The sequence below is a fragment of the Pseudophryne corroboree genome, chromosome 6, assembly GCF_028390025.1.
Source record: "Pseudophryne corroboree isolate aPseCor3 chromosome 6, aPseCor3.hap2, whole genome shotgun sequence".
In the NCBI taxonomy this organism is placed as follows: Eukaryota; Metazoa; Chordata; class Amphibia; order Anura; family Myobatrachidae; genus Pseudophryne; species Pseudophryne corroboree.
Genome location: NC_086449.1, coordinates 696,788,225 through 696,812,221, shown reverse-complemented (window position 1 = coordinate 696,812,221; position 23,997 = coordinate 696,788,225). Strand labels below are relative to the sequence as shown.

The window sequence follows — 23,997 nt, the reverse complement described above, 5'->3', positions numbered from 1 at the left end:
TAAATTTTGCCCTCACCTCTCTTCTCCTCTATAGTAGTCCCATTCAGCAGCTCTAACCTACTGCTGTGTGACTGCCTGTAGCTGATGCTGCCACTCCAGCATCCACTCATCGTCACTGTCCATAGTTGGCCCTCTATCTGCTCTGCTGGTTATAGATGGTGGCGCTGTGCCTACTGGGAGAGGCACTCTCCAGGGATGATCTGGGCACCTCTGGTTTCGTGTAGGATCCCCTGTGCCAACACTCTGGCCCTCCTGCCAGTGTCTCTCTAACACCAAACATTGTATAGGGGCTGATGTGTTGGGGGCCGGTTCTATGCAGCAGTGTTACACCCCAGTAACTAGAGGAGTGTTGTGAACACTCAGGCACAGGGGGCTAGTGACTGCTGCCTCTGGTAGCTGATCATCACTGACTCCAGGGATGCTGAGGCGGTTTACAAAGTCAGTAACCGGTCCTGCGGCCCCCGGCTGTGTGTGTGTACAGATTACTCCCAACTGTATGTGCACAGCCAAAAAGGTACAGGAAGTGCAGAAGCGTACAGGGCTTGTGAGAGTGGGCCTGCCTCCTGCTGAGTTACTGATGTCTCCTCTGATCACTCAGGGAACGATCCATGGAGACCGTTTTAGAGGGGAGAAAAAATGCACACAAAAAAATATGGCGTCACTCCTTCAGATGGTGACACCCAGGAGCGGTCCACCCCCCCCTAGTGATGCCACTGTGTGCATACCTCCCAACTGTCCCGATATCGGCGGGACAATCCTGTTTTTCACGGTCTTTGCCGCTGTCCCACCCGTGGGTTGCAGTGTCCCACAGTGGGGTGGGCAGCAGTTGGGAGAGCCCCCTGTCACTCGCTGCTCTGAGCAGCTGTGAATAGACTTTGTGTGTATGCGCACAGCGTCTATTCCCCGACAGAGAGGGACAGGGGGCATGACCAGCAGCTCACTGAGAGCTGTCCATATCCCCATAGTGACAAAAATGGGAGCGTGGCTTGCGATCATGTCACTTGCATCAAGGCCATGCCTCCTACAGTGAGGCCACACCCCCTTACAACGAGGTCACGCCAATTTGGTTGCACGTTGGTATCCCTCCTCGGCTGTCACAGAAGTTGGGAGGTATGCTGTATGTGAGCAGCTATGACAGCCAAGCTGGAGCCTGTGATATACCTGTGAGAGGGAGGAAGGTTCTTTGTTATTTTCTGTTCATTTGTGTTGAATGCTGCCAGTAAACGTAATTATTTAATTTATTCGCCAGAAAAGCCGTCTTTGGTTCCTGATTTAGCACCTAGACATTGCACCAATACCCCCTTTACCGAGCTAATTACCCCATGTCATCACAATGAAAATAAACCTCCTGAAGTTGGTGCCAACCTGGACCTCTTCCTTTCACTGAGGGGTCAAAATTGAAAAAATAAAAAGGTCACCCACAATTTGTTTACATCAATGGTAACTTAGTTTATTTTACACCCTCGCTAAAGATAATTTTCTTAATAACTTAGATGTTTAATAGTACGCCACAACATAGGCAAATAGGCATTATTATTGTTTAGGAATACCTCCTCATTGAAACATACTTATCAAAAAAATAATTTATTTCATTTTTTATTTTAGATAACTTAATAAAAAGTTTGATTATATGTACACATACATTTCCATAAATTAGGCACCTTTGTCAACAGTATTCTTTCTTCAAAATTCAGAGAACCATTATTGCCCTCCTATACAGGACGGTATCCGTTCAGATGGTCGACCATGTTATGGTCGACAGTCATTAGGTCGACCGCTATTGGTCGACATTGACATGGTCGACATGGACACATGGTTAACTCATGTTGACCTTTTCATGTGTCGACCTTTCATGTGTCAACCATTTTCATGTGTCGACCATGTGTCCATGTCGACCATGTCAATGTCGACCAATAGTGGTCGACCTAATGACTGTCGACCATAACATGGTCGACCATTCATACCGGAAACCATACAGGACATACTTTACCATCTTTTACACATGACTTTTAAAAAAAAAAGAACTTAAAAATGGAATAAAAGGAGTAGGTTTCTCTATTCATTTTTTTATACAAAAACACCACACAATAACAATGCTAAAGGAAAACTATTTGTAAATAGATAAACATTGTGTAAGAGCAAGCATAGTTAAATGTGCTTTATATTTCAGTGGAAAAAAATAAATTTACTGGCTATGGGCCTGATTCAGAGTTGTATGCAAACCCAAAGACTTGCTTACAACTCCGATGTTGAGAGCTCTGCGCAAGCGAGATTACAGTGCAGCAGCTGATCGAGTGCGAGACGGGGGACGTTTTACAAAACATTGGTGGTCACCCCAGTTTGGTAGGTGCTCCAAGGCCAGTGTCTGCATTCTGTTGGTCATTCTGAGTAAGCAATGGCGGCAATGGTGACCGTGGAGTCTTCAGACCCAGCATTCGGATCTGCAATGCCAGCAAAGACCTCTGAATCTGGCCCTATATTTCTTATGGTTATGGCATAATAGGTCAACAGTCAAAAGGTCGACACCAAATGGTCAACATGGTCAAAAGGCTGACATGAAAATAGTCAACACATGAAAAGGTCGATATAAGTTTTTCATGTTTTTTTTGTGTCAAATTTTCCCTTCTAGTATGTGGAACTCCAATTAGTGAACCGCATCCCCTCACATGGCAAGCGATAGGGCAGTTACCATTCCCAATCGTAGTCCACATAAAGTATGAAAAACATATTGATTAAAAAAAACATAACACTCATGTCAAAACATATGCTGTGTCAACCATTGTCATGTCGATCTTTTGACCATGTCGACCATATGCCTGTCGACCATTTGGTGTCATCCTTTTGACTCTCGACCTATCATCCGGATACCATTTCTTATTTTGATAAAGTGCTCCTCTTCTATATTTAAGTAAAACAATGCTGCTATTGCTGTTCGTGAAGAGGTTTAGTCTATAGCCTCGTACACACGGGGGAGATGTGTGCTGAGCGATCTAGCACAGACCGCTCAGCACACATCTCTCCCACCGCTCAGCACTCAGCGCGATGTGTGCTGAGCAATGGTGCGACGATTGTGGGCTGTCTTGAACACCCAGCCATGTTACTGCTTACAGGGGCACAGAACATGGCTACCCTAGGGCTCGCACTCTCCGGCAAATGTTATTGCACAAAGGTAAGGCTTAAACTAGCAGTGACATATTTTTGCACCCGCCAAAGGGTGCAGTAACTTCCATCTCTGAATCAGGCCCTTATATTTTATTTAGTTCTAAATAAGAACAAATCTAATTATCTTTAATAATAGTTTTCCTTTAGGGTTTTCTTCTATAAGCCAAAATATTCTTTTTGTTTTTTAAAATTTACAACCAGTACTAAACCAAAACCATACATGAAATATTAGATGTATATGTTGAATAGATTAGCACCTTTCTTTGAAAATATGCCACATTATACATCCCGGATGCTCACAGAATATACTATTTGAAGTTCTAGTTAAACACATCACATATAATAAAATAGTATTAACAATGGTGCTGGATTTTTTTTGTTTGAGAAATGGTCTAATAGCTACTGACCAACTTTTTTAACCGGGTTCCCGAGAGATGCCAGTGGTGGCGGCCCAGGTGGGATGATGCACAGGGCATGTGAATTGCATCATGGTGGCTCCACCTGCCACTGTAAAACACTGCAACTTGTAGCATTCTGAAGCCGGGAAGGGGGGTGGGGGGGTGGCAACAATGATGTTATATGCGCCTTCTGAAATGTCCAGGAGTATCCCACACAAATCTTGGGGAGCTCTCCCATAATCCCAAGAAACCAGCCAGCCTCTACCCACGTCCTCAGAGAAGTGGGTGGATCCAGGAGACTTCCTCATAGAAGTGGGTGGATACATGCAGGGCCGGCTTAACAGCAGTGTAGGCCCCTGGGCAAAGCAATGCACTGGGGCCCTCGACCCATCCTCCAGCAATAGGGGTGGTGGGGTGTTAAGAGCGACAGCTTTGATGTCCCGCTGGCGATAAGGGGGTGTTCTATCTTCCACTCAACATGTAGGACCTGGAGCAGTAATTTCTGTTAATTACTCCTTTACTGCACAGGTGGTGGAAGGTGGGGCAGAATGGAGTACACTAAACTGTAGAAGGGGGCATTGGACTGAATGAAGGGTCCCCAGTACATGACTTCCACGGTGGTAGGGGGTGTTTAATACGCAGGATAAGGGTGGATAGTGGAGTGGGCATAATATTCATCATTATCTGGTATGAGGGCAGCTTCGTGACTACAGATATCTCCAGTTCCCGGAAATAGTTTTCAATGGGATAAAACAACTAGAATGTCCCACCTTTCAGGAGATCCTGGGGACTTGGGGAACAGAGTTCAGTAGCCAGAGCAATCCACCAACGAAAATATAAAACTTCATAAACAGGCGTGTGGCGCTCGAGCAGTGACCAGCTGCTGGAAGGCTGATATCTCTGGGTCTGGGCATAGTAGAAACAAGCTGCCAGTGTCTACTGAAAGAAGAGAGTCCCAGCTTTTGAGAAAAACTCTTAAGTCAGAAATGAACAGGCTCAGATGGGGACCACTGTTTTGAAGTTGGATATCTCCGGTTCCCCAGGGCCAATTTTCAAAAATCTGGTATCACTGGAAAAGGGGACCCTCAGCTATCAGCCTAGGGCCCTTATACTCCTGGGTCCCTTGAGCAACTGCCATTGAGCCTATACGAAAAGACGGCCCTGGACACAGGAGGCTTCCTCAAATAAGTGGACGGATGCAGGACTCTTTCCCAGAGAAGTGGGCGGATGCAGGAGGCTGGCTACTCTCTTGAGATTACAACAGAACTCAAAATTCTGGATAGTCCTAGACATTCTGGGAAAGTAGGTAAATATGCCTCATAGCATAATATACAACTGATGAAAAACAAAGATAATGATAGATGAAACACCCTCACTTAGTATCAGGCTACATGACAACAATGGCAAGGCCCCAGGACAGCAAGTGGAGCCAGACATTTCCTGTTTAAAAAATCCAGTGGTATATAGGTTTTACTTTGGCAATAGATATAGTGGGGGGAATTCAATTGTTTTTTTGGGGTGCCAAAATTCAATTGTTTTGCAGATCCAGCGCATGTCTCGAGGTCTTTCCCCCCACCCCCTGCCTTGTGCTTTGGTCATCTCTACCCTTACTTCTTGCCCTCAGTCCCCTCCCTTGCTCACACCTAACGTCACCTGTCTCCCCTCTTTCCCTAGATTGCAAGCTCCTCAGAGCAGGGCCCTCTTCTCTCCTATTCACACAGCCCTCTTCTCTTGCACTTCTACTACAGCCCTCACCTACTCAGAGGCCATCTAAACCATACCTCCTCTCAATCGTAGCCGTTCATCTCTCATAGCGGCTTACTCCCCTAGTAAGACGCCATTTACTCCTTTGCTGACCTAACATTCCATATTGTGCGTTAAGATTTGTGGTGCGAATTGTTATTTGTTTTCCATTTTAGTTTTGGCTACTGTAATGCGAGGTCATATTTACCTTGTATTGTTCTATTGTGTGCTGTATGTACATCACTCTGAACCACTTGTGGCGCCCTACAAATAAAATGTAATAATACTAAGAAATATTTCTACTCGATTCCCTCGAAATGCACAAAAAAGCCTTCCTTATGGGTGTCCAAACTGCACTACCAGCAGCTGATGCATTTGGGCGCGATAAGTAATGCTCGCCCGCGGCACTCACGCCCCTCAGCAAAACAACTGAATAGCTCCATCATTACTTACAGCTGAATTCCCCCAGTGAATTTTAGACAGAGATTACTGTCTAATTCTAATAAACTGAAACATTTCTTTTTACTACAGTTATAATTGCTAATAATATTAACTAGCGATCAAGGGGATTAAAGAATTCTAAGTGATCAAGCATAAAAAGTATGTACGTATAGATAGCAAAATCCAGAACAGTACCGGGGCATCTTGTAGTTGTAATCTGTCACTTCTATCATTGCATTTCGGCAGCTACAGCCTTAGTTTTATAAATCTGCTAGAATTAGACGTTCAAAACTGTACACGGACAATAAATACAGAACTATTTCCATCTTCAGGCAGGATATACGTCATTGAGGTGGTGTCACCCTGTACAGTTCATTCCATCTGCCAGCAACCCGTAATAAAGTCTATTTGAAATATCCATAATTTATAATAATTTTCTTGCAACAGAAGTTTCTTTATGTAGGACTTCCAAATTTTAGCTTTTCTTCATTTTCCACATTATAAGCTCCTCTTTTGTGGTACCTTTGGGGGGAAAAACAAAACAAAACACATTGTTAAGTCATACTATAAATAATAAAATATTAAATATCCATCACAAGTTGTACTGGATGGCAGCATGTTTCTATTACCATCATTGAGTCCGACTGCTTGAATACAACTCCAATGGCGGGAGAACTGCACATATGCAGAATAGGTCCTGTGTCGTAGAAGGCAGTGTCCCCTAAAATGCAGACTAATTGGCAGGCTGCGGCTATTAGGAGGTGGGGAGTGGGCGGCAACAGGGGACCATTTTAGAAAATGGGTACATGGTGCCCCCGGTTTGTGGGCCTGCCAAGGCCAAAGTCTGCATCATCCAATGCAGATTTCCTGGCCCCAGCAGAGGAGTTCCGGCGGTCATTCTGAGGAAGCCTAGGCTTACTCAGATGGCCGATGGCTGCGATCATCGATGGTCAGGATGATGAACCAATGCTGCATCTTCGGACACAGCCCTCAGATCTGCGATGCTGGCAGGAGGTGTATTTTTTCTTCAGACGCCTCCTATGGTATTAGCCTATATTCGCATTGTTGCTGCATCTAAAGATGCAACACTGATGCAAATAATGTCTACCTCTCAATCAGGCCCCTTATTACTTATGCATTTATTATGGTCAGGATATCGGACACATTATACAGTGGTGGCCATACGTCTTGCATCACCAGCATATACAGCATTTTTTTGTGGCTTTTTGTTGACATTTTGTGCATTCCACTTTCCGTTACATATCAATGTGTAGGGAATTCCATCAGCTATTAATACCTGGGTCAGTTGTCTTTATATATAAAGCAGCTGAAAAGTTATAGCCAAAACAGACACAGTGGTGCACATTACAGTAGTTGTGCTGGGCCACAACATCCATCAACCAATCAGAGGCAGCTGTCACTTGACTAATCACAGAGTGTCAGCAGGCATATAAACACCATTAATTCTTTTATGGGTATTCAATTAGTTGCAGGGTTTACCCCGTGGCTAATTGCTGGCAAAAATCCATGCAACACAGAGAAAGGCTATTCAATTAATGGCCCTTTTCCCACAGATTGATCTTCCTGCTGGTACTACAATTAAGTCAATATCTTAGTGACATCCACCTCTTTTGGCCATGGATATACGGTATCACGGTCTGTACTGTTATGCAGTATGCTCATTCCGTTGCATGTTCTACCAAAGACATGGAGGTAAATTTAATAGGGTCAGAGTTGCTAGAGGTCTGGGATTTTGTCTGAGAATGGCAATATTTTTAAAGTGGCGATCATTTACAAAGCAAAATCAACCTGGTTTTGCCTTCTAAATGATTGCCGTTTTTAAAATACGGCCATTCTCGGACGAATCCCCGGGCCTTTGGCAACTCTGACCCTGTTACAATTACCCCATGGGTTTGTTCTCCACCAAATTGTTATATTTCAGAACCTCTATTTGGGTAACTACCGTGTGCCTGGTCCACCTTTCTAAAAGAAAAAAGACAAAATAAAGCAATTATCTACTCTGTAGTGTTCTCCAACACATCCCATATTAATTTGATTATGCAAAACACAAGTTATTTCAAAGTCATCATTTGTGCCATAAAATATTTAAAAACCAGTTCATCTCGTTGACTAGAAAATTTTGCAGCACAGTATTCCGTAAAGTTTTCATATCGCCTGCCTGCCTAATTGACAGGTTTTAAGAATACCATCTCCCGGGTATGCTAGATCAGATCAACATGAATATCCATTCGGTATTGGTCTCTCTTATCCAAACACTCCTTATATGTGTTCCGCCCCAGACTTGTAATCTCCTTCAGCACGAATGTGCCTTTAAATGCTCCACAGTTGTGCTATGCATCTCTACAAAGGGCCTGATTCAGTGTATTTGCAGCTGTGAGTTGTATGCAGCGGCCATGCTACAATATACAGATGTCCTTGCCACCGGGAGTTGTAGACAGAAGCAACCATCGGACGCACATTGGGTGAACATCTGAATAGCCCTACAGTTGCGTAGCATGGCTGCTGGAAGTATGACGCCTGAGACATATCTACTGTGTACGGGATTGCAGTCGCAGGCTGAAACACACCCCACATATGGTTGTGACACTCCTTCATTTAAGTCACCACTACCCCCCAAGCGGTCCCTGTCAATCACTTTACAAATAAATCCTCTCTGTGACCACCATCCAGAGTCCTATTTGAGAAGGGAGCCCGAGTATTCCTAAATTTTCCAAAATATTTCTCAGCAATGCCACCGGCCCAATGTGTCCATTGGCACACCCCTGTTAGCACAATGTTTTAAGTGGACATAGAATTAGCGAACATTGGGCCTAATTCAGATCTGATCACAGCAGCAAATTTGTTAGCAGATGGGCAAAACCATGTGCAGTGCAGGGGGGGTGGGGCAGATATAACATGTGCAGAGAGAGTTAGATTTGGGTGCAGTGTATATGCAAACTGAAATCTAAATTGCAGTGTAAAAATAAAGCAGCCAGTATTTACCCTGCACAGAAATAAAATAACCCACCCAAATCTAACTCTCTCTGCAAATGTTATATCTGCCCCACCTGCAGCACACATGGTTTTGCCGAACTGCTAAAAAATTTGCTGCTGCGATCAGGTCTAAATTACCCCCATTAATCTTCCCAACCGCACCGGTGAGAGAAGAAAGCCGCATGGAGGATGGACAAGACCCCCTCCTCTCTTACACCACCCCTGTGAAGGTCCTTGTGCAGAATTAACTGATTTGAGAAGAAATTTTCAGCATTATGCGGCATGTGTGACATGCAAATGTAGCAGTGTGAGAATGACAAATACAGAAGTTGTCTCTACAAAAGGGTGTGGCATGATATGTCCATAGTCAGAATGTCAGCATTAGAATGCTGACATGGTGATAATGTCAGACAGTGATGAAATATCATTTTGTTAGGATGTTGACATATCATCCCTGATGCCCAGTGGTGACTAACCCGCTTTAGCAATGACATCAGTGTCTTCTGGGTCCCGGAAGTCATGTGATTGTCACTTCCGGGTCAGAGCTCCAATCTTTCGGAGTTCCAGTAAGTATTTCTGCCCTAACCCTTATTCCTACATCAACTCCTTCTTCAGACTATCCCTAACTTTCTCCCCACAGCCTAAGCATAACCCTCCTGACCGCAGCCTAACTTTAATGCTGACATTCTGCCAATGCCAATGTCGACATTTCACCTGTCAACATTTGACATCATAACTGTCGCCATTGTGGTGTCAACATTATGAAAACATTGTCTTTGTCAACATTTTGACTGTATCCCTAGACAAAACTTGAAACAAGGTGGTCCTTGCCCAGAAGTGAGATGGTGTGATAAACACAACGTATACAGAATGTGTGCCATGACAGGTAACAGCAGCAGTACTGCCAAGGTAAATGGCATTACTGACACGTGTTCAGAGTGTGGCTGGAGGGATCCGCCCACACAGAGGAGAAAAAGCAGGTGTGACCACACCTAAGGGCTGCTGCAGAGCGGAGAGTCAGTGTGGAAGATGCTGCAGACAGAACAGGCTGGGGCCTGTATGTTCAGCCCAAGTTGGACTGTGGAAGCCAGTCAGAGCTCAGTATGCAGGGGAGCTGTTGAGGGTCAGGAGGCCTGCGCCTAACCCTGGAGGAGATGGGAGACCAATAAACTCAAGGACTGAGCTATGTGTTGCTGAATGTGAGTAAAGTGGAGCCTATATTACCTGCAAAAGCAGGACCAAGACTATATCTGAGACGCTACATTGGAAGGCTGTACATTGGAGCAGCTGTGTGCAGCCAAAGTCAAGGAGGCGAGGAGGCCAGGATTCTAGTAGTCAGAGACAGGACTGAGGGGGGTGATTCAGAGTTGATCGTAGATGTGCTAAATTTAGCACATCTACGATCAGTCAAACTGACATGCAGGGGGCGCCCAGCACAGGGCCAGCCCTCCCCGCATGTCAGGCCCTACCCTGTCGTACAAGTACAAAAGCATCGCACAGCAGCGATGCTTTTGTACTTCAGGAGTAGCGCCCAGCCAGCGCAGCTCCTCCCAGGTCGCAGCGACTTTGTGTTACATCACGCAGCCGCCGCGGTCTGCCCCCCCCCCAAAATGGTCCGGGCACGCCTTCGTTGCCTGGACCACTCCCCCTAAACAGCGGCTAAATGCCGCCGGACCGCCCCCCTCCCGCCCAGTGACCACCTCTGCCTGTCGTCAATCAGGAAGAGGCGATCGCTGGGCTACGACAGCTGCCGACTGTCTGGCATGCGCCAGCGCACTGCAGCACCAGCGCATGCACACTGCAGCACCGACACATGCGCACTTCAGACCTGATCGCCGATCAGGTCTGAATCAGCCCCTGAGACTTTTGTGTGAGAAGCCAGTGGCCAAGTCATGCCAGGCTAGCTAACTTTTAAAAAGACTTTGAACTTTATGTTTGCAGGCTAGCTGCCCAATTATAGTCAGGGGCCAAGAAGTAAGTGCCCTGAATGGGGCTAGGCATTTGTTCTACCTCTTTTAGACTAAAATCGCGGGTCGCAGTCGGGAGTCTGACACGGGTGCTATCTGGGTGCGACCCGCGTCAGCCCGCTTTCCCACCGGAGTCACCAGCCCAGCATATTGCCAGGGTGGTGACGTTACCGGTGACGCGACAGGGGTGGCGCTTGGAGATCACATGATCTCCAAGCGCCGCCCGCACATACACTGTAAATTGGAAGCCAGATCATGCGATCCGGCTCCCGTTTACACTGCACAGTTTGCCGGTTTGAACACGTGTTCAACCCTGCAAACTACACGAGTTGGAATACCGGGTCACTCGACCCAGATTATTCCAACGCGACCCTTTTACACCAACCGGCAACACGGGTTATGCACCTTCATGTGCCATAACCCGTGTTATATGTTGGTGGTGTAAAAGGGGTATTATTTTCTGTTCACCTGATTTCATACTGAAGGTAAAGCATCATTACGTTTGTTTACCTGAAAAGCTGTGTTGGATCCTGTCTGAACACCTAGACACTGCACAAATTCACCCCTCTACCAAGCTAATTACCCCAACTCGTCACTATATTATATATTTCTGATGGTTACTTTACACAGGCAGGGAGCCACAGCCACCAAGCAGCCACAGTACCCTGAAGATCTACAGGTCTTTGCACTCCCATAACAGAAATAATTGGATTTTTCAATCAAGAAAAAAATTAGGATTGACCTACTGGATTTTCGATGGATTTGTTTTCTGTTTTTTTCTTGGGGGATGGGGAGGGAGGTCACACACGGTCAATCATCCGCAACAGCTTTTTGCTATCAGATATCCATGGATTACTGCCCCTCACAGATTCAAGGGTGACCTATATGCAGGGGTTTATTTACTAATAGTCGATTTGGGTCAATGTTGGGTCGATTTTGAACGATTTCGTGTTTCAGGGTCTAAATCACATATTTATGAACAGATGATTTTCAACATCCGTTTAAAAAATATATGTAAAAAAAAAATCATCTGTGGGATTTAGGGGTATATCTACAGAAAAACGGTCTGGGTTGATTTTTTTGTTGATGTTTGATCGTACAGAGAAAAGCCAAAATAAGATTTACAGAACATATCTACAACATTAAAAAGGGATTAAGCACTCATAGCTTGTCTAATCAGTTTTTGGAAGTTCATTAAAAAAAAAAAATGCAGCAGGAATAAAATTTATACCAATACAACAAAATCAAGAAGAACTGGAGAGGGGGCGACATTGTATCAGAGTTAAAAAAGAACAGCAGCAAATGGATATTTGAATTGAAAACTTTAAATCCATCAGGTCTCAATATCGATACAGAATTAAATGTATTAGAATGTATGAGAAGGGGTCCGACACTTCGTGTCAACATAGGTAAGTATGTATGTGTCGGTGTGCATGTATGTAATAAAGTTTTACTATCACGGTGTGTGTGTACTGTTTTTATTTGGGTATTTTTTTTGCAGTAGAACTAAAAGGTACCAGCAGGCCCGTTTCCCCCCTGCATGCTGGTACTTGTGGTTCTCCAAGTACCAGCTTGCGGGGGAGGCTTGCTGGGACTTGTAGTTCTGCTACAAAAAACAATATTCTTTATTTTGTCACTTGGCTATCAGCCTCCCATCCGCCGCCCTTGGATGGGGGGGGACAGCCTCGGGCTTCACCCCCGGCCCTTGAGTGGCTGGAGGGGGGGGGGGGGCCTTGATTTAAGTGGTCCCCACTCCTCCAGGGTACCCCGGCCAGGGGTGACTAGTTGGGGATTTAATGCCACGGCCGCTGGGACAGGTATAAAAGTGTCCCCCGGCTGTGGCATTATCTCTCCAGCTAGTGGAGCCTGGTGCTGGTGTGAAAAATACGGGGGACCCCTACGTCTTTTGTCCCCCGTATTTTTTGCACCAGGACCAGACGCAGAGCCCGCTGCTGGTTGTTAAAATACGGGGGATCCCCTGTCAATTTTTTGCCCGTATTTTTACAACCAGGACCAGCTCAAAGAGCCCGAGGCTGGTTATGCTTAGGAGGGGGGACCCCACACATTTTTTTTCTTGATTTTTTAAACACTTTTGTGCCGTCCATGAAGTCGAATCCAGGACGCACACTATCGTCAATTGGTCCGTTTTTCAACAGCGGGACTGTTGAATTCGGGTCCCGGCGGGAGGGTGTCTGACTGTCGAATTGTGTCGAATTTAAAAACGGTCGAATTCCGGCATATACCCCTAAATATATATATCAGGCACACTATAGTATATCATTGTGACATTCATTTAATGAACATACTGCCTGTGAAATCATTTACTGAACTTACTGGCAGGAAACGGCTGGCTGCTGGCTCCCGTTTTGACTGCTGTGACTGGGGCTGGAGGCAGACACAAGGCTGGAGGCGGAGCCGTCAGCAGTGACTGATGGCCTGGCCCTGCAAAGGATTATGTGGGGGCTGCTGCAGCTGCACATGCTCAGCCTAGCTCCGATCGCGGCAGTCGGTCAGCTTAAGGGATGACGGGTGGCCACTGAATGGACGACCGGACCAGCTAAACAGAATCTGGTCCGGCGTCCCGGCAGGGCCAATCCGCCCCTGGCTGTTGCGATCAGGTCTGAATTTGGCCCTTGGGCCCTGCAGCTAACGCCTTCTGAAGATAGGGTTAGCCCATTGTAGCAGAAAGCACCAGGGTGGAGGTTCCGAGGGAGCATTCCCCAGCAATGGACACTACACATGCTTGGTCAGGAGACCGCATGTATGCAGGAGTACCGACACAGGAATGAGCACATTGCAGGGACAGATTCCTGCATGCACTGTACTCATTTATACATGCTGACGGGGCAGTGGCGGAACTAGCGAGCGGTGGGCCCAGGTGCGACAAAATGCTTTGGCCCCCCCCTCCCATCCCATCCAAGTCCACCCCCTCACCCCTGGAGAGGATCTGGTGAGGGGGACCTGCTCAGGGCCAGAGAGATGGATACCTAGCAACAGTGCCGTAACTAGACATTTTAGCACTGTGTGCAAGAAACGGCATCGGAGCCCCAGCCCTGCATGCAAAACAGGGGCAGTGCGCGCCGTAGGCGCGCGCAAAAATACATAGTGGCGTGGCTTCGTGGAGAAGGGGTGTGGCCACAAAATAATACCAATTCCTAAAACGGTGCACAGTAGTCTCCATTATTCAAATTACGCCGCACAGTAGCACCACTACACCAGGTAGAGACCCTTTCACACCTTACGGCGGACAGATTCCTCTTTTTACACATTACGGCAGACAGCGTCCCCTTTTTACACATTACGGCAGACAGCGTCCCCCTTTTTACGCATTACAGCAGACAGCGTGCCCTTTTTACACATAACGGCAGACAGCGTGCCCTTGTTACACATAGCGGCAGACAGCGTCCCCCTTTTTACACATTAAGGTAGACCGCGTCCCCTTTTTACACATTACGGCAGACAGCGTCCCCTTTTTACACATAACGGTAGACAGCGTCCCCTTTTTACATATAACGGCAGACAGCGTGCCCCTTTTTACACATTACGGCAGACAGCGTGCCCCTTTTTACACATTACGGCAGACAGCGTCCCCCTTTTTACGCATTACGGCAGACAGCGTGCCCTTTTTACACATAACGGCAGACAGCGTGCCCTTGTTACACATAGCGGCAGACAGCGTACACTTTTTACACATAACGGCAGACAGCGTCCCCCTTTTTACACATTAAGGTAGACCGCGTCCCCTTTTTACACATTACGGCAGACAGCGTCCCCTTTTTACACATAACGGCAGACAGCGTGCCCCTTTTTACACATTACGGCAGACAGCGTCCCCCTTTTTACGCATTACGGCAGACAGCGTACCCTTTTTACACATAACGGCAGACAGCGTGCCCTTGTTACACATAGCGCCAGACAGCGTACACTTTTTACACATAACGGCAGACAGCGTCCCCCTTTTTACACATTAAGGTAGACAGCGTCCCCTTTTTACACATTACGGCAGACAGCGTCCCCTTTTTACACATAACGGCAGACAGCGTCCCCTTTTTACACATAACGGCAGACAGCGTGCCCCTTTTTACACATTACGGCAGGCAGATTCCCCCTTTTTACACATTGCGGCAGGCAGATTCCCCCTTTTTTGCACATTGCGGCAGGCAGATTCACCCTTTTTACACATTGCGGCAGACAGCGTGCCCTTTTTACACATAACGGCAGACAGCGTGCCCTTTTTACACATAACGGCAGACAGCGTGCCCTTGTTACACATAGCGGCAGACAGCGTACACTTTTTACACATAACGGCAGACAGCGTCCCCCTTTTTACACATTAAGGTAGACAGCGTCCCCTTTTTACACATTACGGCAGACAGCGTCCCCTTTTTACACATAACGGTAGACAGCGTCCCCTTTTTACACATAACGGCAGACAGCGTGCCCCTTTTTACACATTACGGCAGGCAGATTGCCCCTTTTTACACATTGCGGCAGACAGCGTGCCCCTTTTTACACATTACGGCAGACAGCGTCCCCCTTTTTACGCATTACGGCAGACAGCGTACCCTTTTTACACATAACGGCAGACAGCGTGCCCTTGTTACACATAGCGCCAGACAGCGTACACTTTTTACACATAACGGCAGACAGCGTCCCCCTTTTTACACATTAAGGTAGACAGCGTCCCCTTTTTACACATTACGGCAGACAGCGTCCCCTTTTTACACATAACGGCAGACAGCGTCCCCTTTTTACACATAACGGCAGACAGCGTGCCCCTTTTTACACATTACGGCAGGCAGATTCCCCCTTTTTACACATTGCGGCAGGCAGATTCCCCCTTTTTTGCACATTGCGGCAGGCAGATTCACCCTTTTTACACATTGCGGCAGACAGCGTGCCCTTTTTACACATAACGGCAGACAGCGTGCCCTTTTTACACATAACGGCAGACAGCGTGCCCTTGTTACACATAGCGGCAGAGAGCGTACACTTTTTACACATAACGGCAGACAGCGTCCCCCTTTTTACACATTAAGGTAGACAGCGTCCCCTTTTTACACATTACGGCAGACAGCGTCCCCTTTTTACACATAACGGTAGACAGCGTCCCCTTTTTACACATAACGGCAGACAGCGTGCCCCTTTTTACACATTACGGCAGGCAGATTCCCCCTTTTTACACATTGCGGCAGGCAGATTCCCCCTTTTTTGCACATTGCGGCAGGCAGATTCCCCCTTTTTTGCACATTGCGGCAGGCAGATTCCCCATTTTTACACATTGCGGCAGGCAAATTCCCCCTTTTTACACATTGCGGCAGGCAGATTCACCCTTTTTACACATTGCGGCAGGCAGATTCACCCTTTTTACACATTGCGGCAGGCAGATTCACCATTTTTACACATTGCGGCAGGCAGTCCCAAGAAAGACAGAAAGAAAGAAAGACAGAAAGAAAGACAGAAAGAAAGAAAGAAAGAAAGAAAGAAAGAAAGAAAGAAAGAAGAATTATACTTACCCTCTCCGCTGGCTCAGGCTCCTCGGTGCAGCTTCTGGTCACGATTCCCGGGCAGTAGAGAAGGAGGAGGAGGGAGGTGGAGGAGGGAGCCGCAGCAGCACTGTGTTATTGGTGAAGGCGCTGCTGCTGCTGCCCCTCTGCTTCACTATAGGCTGTTCTCGGAAGACAGCCTACAGTGAAGCAGAGGGGCAGCAGCAGCAGCGCCTCAACCAGTAGTATAGCGCTGCTGCGGCTCCCTCCTCCACCTCCCTCCTCCTCCTTACCCCCGTGCCGCTGCGCTCCTCTCCTCTCCGGGCGGCTGTGTGCTTCGGGCAGCGGTTGCCCGCAGCGCACAGCGGCATGTAATGAGTCAGTTTGACTCATTACATGCTTTGGGCCCCTGGACAGAGGCGGGCCCCAGTGCAACGCACTGGTTGCACTGGCGGTAGTTCCGCCTCTGTAACGGGGTAATAGCATCCTGCAATGTGATTTTGTGCACTGATATTGCACCCAAATCGCATTGCAAATATGATTATTGATAAATGGGTCCCTTTTGTATGCAGAAAATAAAATTTAAAGTAAATGATAAGGTCATTTGCACTAGATCACTTGGCATGGAATGACTCAGATATTAAACTGTATTATTTGGAGTACAGTCACTTTGATGTAGTTTAAAATACTTTACTACACTATTAGGTAAGATATTATAGTCACCCTATATTAGGTATGTTGCTTTAGGTGTAAAGTCCTCTGGTTACTAATGGAACAAAGTTCTCTTCAAACACAGATATTAGATGAAACTTTCTATATATGCAGCGACACAATGGTGGAGCCTGTCACAGAAGACGGATGATAGTGTGAATAGAAGATGACCACTCTAGCAATCCCAGACTGGTGTGGTTTTCAGGACAGGATGTAGTTCAGCTAGCCAGACTTACATCTTAGATCCAGACTTAGCTGCTGCGCTACTATTTAAAGGATTCCCTGAAAGTCAGCCACCTTGCTAAATTTACACATATGGGTGGGCTGCAGCAACTGTCACTCAGAAGCACACCCAGCACTCATAACAATAAGCCCTGGACATTCTCTGTGGCAAACAGCAATAATACAGTCAGCAGCCATCTAGCAAGAATTCAATCATAAGCAATCTATTGTAAAATGTTCATGGCAAGGGTGGACGATACAGATATACAGCACACTGGGCCTAGTTCTGAGCAGCAAATTTGTTAGCAGTTGGTCAAAACCATGGTGGTCATTCCGAGTTGTTCGCTCGTTGCCGATTTTCGCTATGCTGCGATTTGTTGCTTAATGCGCATGGTACGCAGCGCGCATGCGCTAAGTTATTTAACTAAAAACTTAGCAGTTTTGCTGTTGTTCGTGCGGCGCTTTTCAGTCGCACTGCTGATCGGTAAATGATTGACAGGAAAGAGGCGTTTCTGGGTGGTAACTGAGCGTTTTCCGGGAGTGTGCTAAAAAACGCAGGCGTGTCAGGGAAAAACGCAGGAGTGGCTGGCCGAACGCAGGGCGTGTTTGTGACGTCAAACCAGGAACTAAACGGACCGAGCTGATTGCAATCTAGGAGTAGGTCTGGAGCTACTCAGAAACTGCAAAGAATTATTTAGTAGCAATTTTGCTAATCTTTCGTTCGCTATTCTGCTAAGCTAAAATACACTCCCAGAGGGCGGCGGCCTAGCGTGTGCAATGCTGCTAAAAGCAGCTAGCGAGCGAACAACTCGGAATGACCCCCATGTGCACTGCAGGGTGGGGGGCAGATATAACGGGATCCGGTCTGAAGATCGACAGTGTCTAGGTCGACAATGTTTAGGTCGACCACTATAGGTCGACAGTCACTAGGTCGACATGGATGGAAGGTCGACAGGGTTTCTAGGTCGACATGTCCTAGGTCGACAGGTCTAAAGGTCGACATGAGTTTTTCACATTTTTTTTTTCATACTTAACGATCCACGTGGACTACGATTGGAACGGTAAAGTGTGCCGAGCGAAGCGGTAGCGTAGCGAAGGCACCATGCCCGAAGCATGGCGAGCCATGCGGTGCACTAATTTGGGATCCCGGTCACTTTACGAAGAAAACGACACCCAAAAAAAAAAAAAATCTCATGTCGACCTTTAGACCTAGCACATGTCGACCTAGAAACCCTGTCGACCTTCCATCCATGTCGACCTAGTGACTGTCGACCTATAGTGGTCGACCTAAACATTGTCGACCTAGATACTGTCGATAAAACGAACCACACCCGATATAACGTGTGCAGAGAGATTTAGATTTGGTTGGGTTGTGTTCAAACTGAAATCGAAATTGCAGTGTAGAAATAAAGCAGCCAGTATTTACCCTGCACAGAAACAAAATAACCCACCCAAATCTAACTCTCTCTGCACGTTATATCTGCCCCACCTGCAGTGCACATGGTTTTGCCCAACTGCAAACAAATTTGTTGCTGCAATCAACTCAGAATTACCCCCACTGTGCGATCAGTGAAGATTTTTTACTAAGCATTTCAAGAAATTTTTAAATTTATAGGTATGAATATATACTCACCCAAAAACTCATTTGCCGACTGTCCAGATGATCCCTTGCAGTGGGGTAATTATAAGCACTGTGAAGTGGGGGATAGTGCCATGATAACGCGATTCAACACAAACTGCATCATCAAGCTGCCCGGACCGCCCACATAACTCTGGAAGAGGGCAGCAGTGGGCAGTCTCTGGGAGACTTGCCCACTTTTTCTGTCCTTCGGGAGAACCACGCGAGATTCAGGAGTCTCCCAGACATTCCGGAAGAGTAGGCAAGTACGCCCAGAACAGACATCAGTGTGCAGATACAAGCTGAGGAAGCAGGATTAGTGTTAGGCACCCTTTCCTTTATCACCCATCACCCCTGATCCCAGAACATCTAGGTGACTCATGAATTTCAGGGAGTGCCCCTGGACTCTGTGGTGAGAAGGCCACCTTCTTGTGATGTGGGTAAGCATGGTCAGGGTCATTATATAGATTTCACCACACACTGGGTGATTCTAGAATGTGCAAGTTCTTCACCATCTCCAATACCACTTTCCTTATGGCCATTGCCCTCGCCCTCATTACCACTGGTTTCAGTGCCTGTTATAGAAGGATCACTCTGTTTTGTCCTGAAATCACATGCATCTAACATCTCAGTTCATCACATGAAAGAACTCAGCGCTGGTTATCCTTCAGGCAACTAAAGTTTAGAAATGTTACATCTTACAATAGCTGTAGTAATGCTTCCACCTTGCAGAATACAATGACATAAAGAGATGGAGAGACTGCACTTCCAGGGTGATTCTCGCTCTGCACAGCCACTCCCACTCGTTTTCGAACATAGCGGGTGATTATCGATTGTTTGTGCATGCACCGCAATGCACACGCCGTCACCAAACAACAACAGCCATCACCAAACAGCGACAGGCTGGTGCGAAAATTTCAATGACACAGCCATTCGTATGCTGATTGACAGGAAGAGGCCATTTGTGGGTGGTAACTGACCATTTTCTGGGAGTGTCAGGGAAAACGCAGGCGGTCCCAAGCGTTTTCAGGGAGGGTGTGTGACATCAGCTCCGGCCCCGATCAGCCCGTTCTCATCGCATTGTAGGAGTAAGTCCTGGGCTGCGCACACACTGCAAATGGTGGAAAAATCATTCGATGGTAAGTGAGGTGCGAACTGATTTGCAGCTGTCCACTGACTGAGGGATATTTTCGCATGGCGTACAAATGTGATTACACACTTGTATGGGCACATTTACACTCCCCTTGGGCAGCAACTATCTGATCACAGGACAGCAAAATTAGCATCCCAGCGATCAGGTCTGAATTAGGCCCTATATCAGGTACAACCTGAGTGTGGGGTCAACATGCAAACTTTATCTTGGGGCTGCAGCCTCTCCAGGAAAAACAAACCACACACAGCGAGTGCACTGGCAGTTGCTTTTGATTGGAAGAGTTTTCTTCTTCCAACCCCATGCCAGACTGGCAGTGCCAGGAGGAGGTGTTTTCTCCCCCTGGGGCTGCCAATAAGGGCTGTAACAAGGGGTGTGCAACGGTGTGCAGCACCGGAGTGCAAGGCTCTGCGGGCGACACTGTCGCCATCCCATACCTCTTGATTTCTGTGCAGCGTTGCTGAAGCATCCTTTAGATGCTCTAGACAGGCACCCGGCAACCTGTGTACAGCTGATTGGAGTATTCTCTGACGTTCTGATTAGCGCTGCACTTACCGGTGTCCTGTTACGGCTCTACTGCCAGTCATTACTGTAGCGGACAGAAAGCGCTTCCACTGTAAAGCCACTTCTCCTTTGTGTCTACTTATAGCACTTTAGCTAGTAGTTGTATATGTAGGTCTACTGTAAATGTGAATACTGCCCACACTAAGCCCTGTCCAAACTTTGAGTGGCTATTTGCTAAGTGTGAGCCATTTAACATGGTACTGCTACATGGTGCAGTTTTCAACATGGTCATTGCAGATGTGATGCCACTGTTCTTATTCCTATTGCATATTCTACCATTGTCACCGGTCATTGCGGATTCTTTATTGTATCATTATTGCATGTCATAAAATTCATTGTTCTACACGGAAACAGCATTATCTTATTTGTATTTCATAGCTCCAGTTATTTAAGCCACTTTTTCTCTGACGTCCTAGTGGATGCTGGGAACTCCGTAAGGACCATGGGGAATAGACGGGCTCCGCAGGAGACTGGGCACTCTAAAAGAAAGATTAGGTACTATCTGGTGTGCACTGGCTCCTCCCTCTATGCCCCTCCTCCAGACCTCAGTTAGAATCTGTGCCCGGCCAGAGCTGGATGCACCTAGTGGGCTCTCCTGAGCTTGCTAGAAAGAAAGTATTTGTTAGGTTTTTTATTTTCAGTGAGATCTGCTGGCAACAGACTCACTGCTACGTGGGACTGAGGGGAGAGAAGCAAACCTACCTGCGTGCAGCTAGCTTGTGCTTCTTAGGCTACTGGACACCATTAGCTCCAGAGGGTTCGAACACAGGGCCTGACCTCGATCGTCCGTTCCCGGAGCCGCGCCGCCGTCCCCCTTGCAGAGCCAGAAGACAGAAGAAGGAGATAAAATCGGCGGCAGAAGACTCCGGTCTTCATTAAGGTAGCGCACAGCACTGCAGCTGTGCGCCATTGCTCCCACTGCACACCACACACTCCGGTCACTGTAGGGTGCAGGGCGCTGGGGGGGGGGGGGGCGCCCTGGGCAGCAATAAGTATACCTTTTGGCAATATATACACATAATACAGTCTGGAAAACTGTATATGTGTAAAACCCCCGCCATTTTTAGTCAGAAACAGGACAGAAGCCCGCCGCTGAGGGGGCCGGGCCTTCTTCCTCAGCACACCAGCGCCATTTTCTCTTCACAGCTCCGCTGGAAGGAAGCTCCCCAGGCTCTCCCCGGCAGTATCCTGGTACACAAAGGGTGAAAAGAGAGGGGGGGCACATAAATTTAGGCGCAAAAATTGTATATACAGCAGCTACTGGGTAAACACTGAGTTGTAGTGTAATCCCTGGGTTATATAGCGCTGGGGTGTGTGCTGGCATACTCTCTCTCTGTCCCTCCAAAGGGCCTTGTGGGGGAACTGTCCTCAAATAGAGCATCCCCTGTGTGTGTGGTGTGTCGGTACGCGTGTGTCGACATGTCTGAGGTAAAAGGCTCTTCTAAGGAGGTGATAGAGCGGATATGTGTGTGAGAGGGTGTCTCCGTCGACAACGCCGACACCTGTTTGGATATGTGTAAGTGCTAAGGTGAATTTATTGCACAAAAGGTTAGGGAACAGACTGGAAATCTACCCAGGTCTGTCCCTATGTCACAGAGACTTTCAGAGTCTCTCAATGCTCACTATCCATAATAACAAACACTGGTATCGACATGGAGTTTAACTCCACTGTCGACTACGATAATGCAAAGTTACAGCCAAGATGGCTATAAGGTATTCAATATATGATTATTGAAATAATAGATGATTTGCATATCACTGATGACTCATCTGTCCCTGACACGAGAGTACACATGTTTAAGGGAAAGAATGCTGAGGTAAATTTTCCCTCCTCTCATGAGGAAAAAGAGAATTCTCAGGCTGTATCCTTTCCCCACTAGGGCCAGGATATGTTGAGAATCTTCCCCTGGGGTGTCCTGTTTGCACAGACGGTAGCACTTGCTATTCTCAGGGATCCTGCAGATAGCGTGCACATTCTAGTATACTACCCAGACCGGCGATTGTGTCGGCATGGGTTTATAGCGCTGTGGCAGCGTGGACACGTACCTTATCAGCAGAGATGAGACCCTAGTATGCAATATAATAAGATTTTACTTACCGATAAATCTATTTCTCATAGTCCGTAGTGGATGCTGGGGACTCCGTCAGGACCATGGGGAATAGCGGCTCCGCAGGAGACAGGGCACAAAAGCAAGCTTTTAGGATCACATGGTGTGTACTGGCTCCTCCCCCTATGACCCTCCTCCAAGCCTCAGTTAGGTACTGTGCCCGGACGAGCGTACACAATAAGGAAGGATCTTGAATCCCGGGTAAGACTCATACCAGCCACACCAATCACACCGTACAACTTGTGATTTGAACCCAGTTAACAGTATGATAACAATGAAGTAGCCTCTAAAAAAAGATGGCTCACAACAATAATAACCCGATTTTTTTGTAACAATAACTATGTACAAGTAATGCAGACAATCCGCACTTGGGATGGGCGCCCAGCATCCACTACGGACTATGAGAAATAGATTTATCGGTAAGTAAAATCTTATTTTCTCTAACGTCCTAGTGGATGCTGGGGACTCCGTCAGGACCATGGGGATTATACCAAAGCTCCCAAACGGGCGGGAGAGTGCGGATGACTCTGCAGCACCGAATGAGAGAACTCCAGGTCCTCCTCAGCCAGGGTATCAAATTTGTAGAATTTAGCAAACGTGTTTGCCCCTGACCAAGTAGCTGCTCGGCAAAGTTGTAAAGCCGAGACCCCTCGGGCAGCCGCCCAAGATGAGCCCACCTTCCTTGTGGAATGGGCATTTACATATTTTGGCTGTGGCAGGCCTGCCACAGAATGTGCAAGCTGAATTGTACTACAAATCCAACGAGCAATAGTCTGCTTAGAAGCAGGAGCACCCAGCTTTTTGGGTGCCTACAATATAAACAGCAAGTCAGACTTTCTGACTCCAGCCGTCCTGGAATTATATATATATATATATTTTCAGGGCCCTGACAACGTCTAGCAACTTGGAGTCCTCCAAGTCCCTAGTAGCCGCAGGCACCACAATAGGTTGTTTCAGGTGAAACGCTGACACCACCTTAGGAAGAAACTGGGGACGAGTCCGCAGTTCTGCCCTGTCCGAATGGAAAATCAAATATGGGCTTTTGTAAGACAAAGCCGCCAATTTTGACAATCGCCTGGCCGAGGCCAGGGCCAACAGCATGGTCACTTTCCATGTGAGATATTTCAAATCCACAGATTTGAGTGGTTCAAACCAATATGATTTGAGGAATCCCAACACTACGTTGAGATCCCACGGTGCCACTGGAGGCACACAAGGGCTGTATATGCAATACTCCCTTGACAAACGTCTGGACTTCAGGAACTGAAGCCAATTCTTTTTGGAAGAAAATCTATAGGGCCGAAACTTGAACCTTAATGGACCCCAATTTGAGGCTCATAGACACTCCTGTTTGCAGGAAGTGCAGAAATCGACCTAGTTGAAATTTTTTCGTGGGGCCTTCCTGGCCTCACCCACGCAACATATTTTTACCA

General features: G+C 47.1%; 1 protein-coding gene across 1 annotated transcript in view; it reads right to left on the bottom strand.

Annotated features, from left to right (window-relative positions):
- Window positions 1-1,580: 1,580 nt before the first annotated feature.
- Window positions 1,581-23,997, bottom strand: part of HBEGF (heparin binding EGF like growth factor) — a 159,791-nt gene continuing 137,374 nt past the window's right edge. The window contains exon 5 of the mRNA XM_063928321.1: window positions 1,581-6,266. Within this exon, the coding sequence (XP_063784391.1) occupies window positions 6,200-6,266 (67 nt within the window). The 3' untranslated portion in view covers window positions 1,581-6,199. The remainder of the gene's footprint in view (window positions 6,267-23,997) is intronic.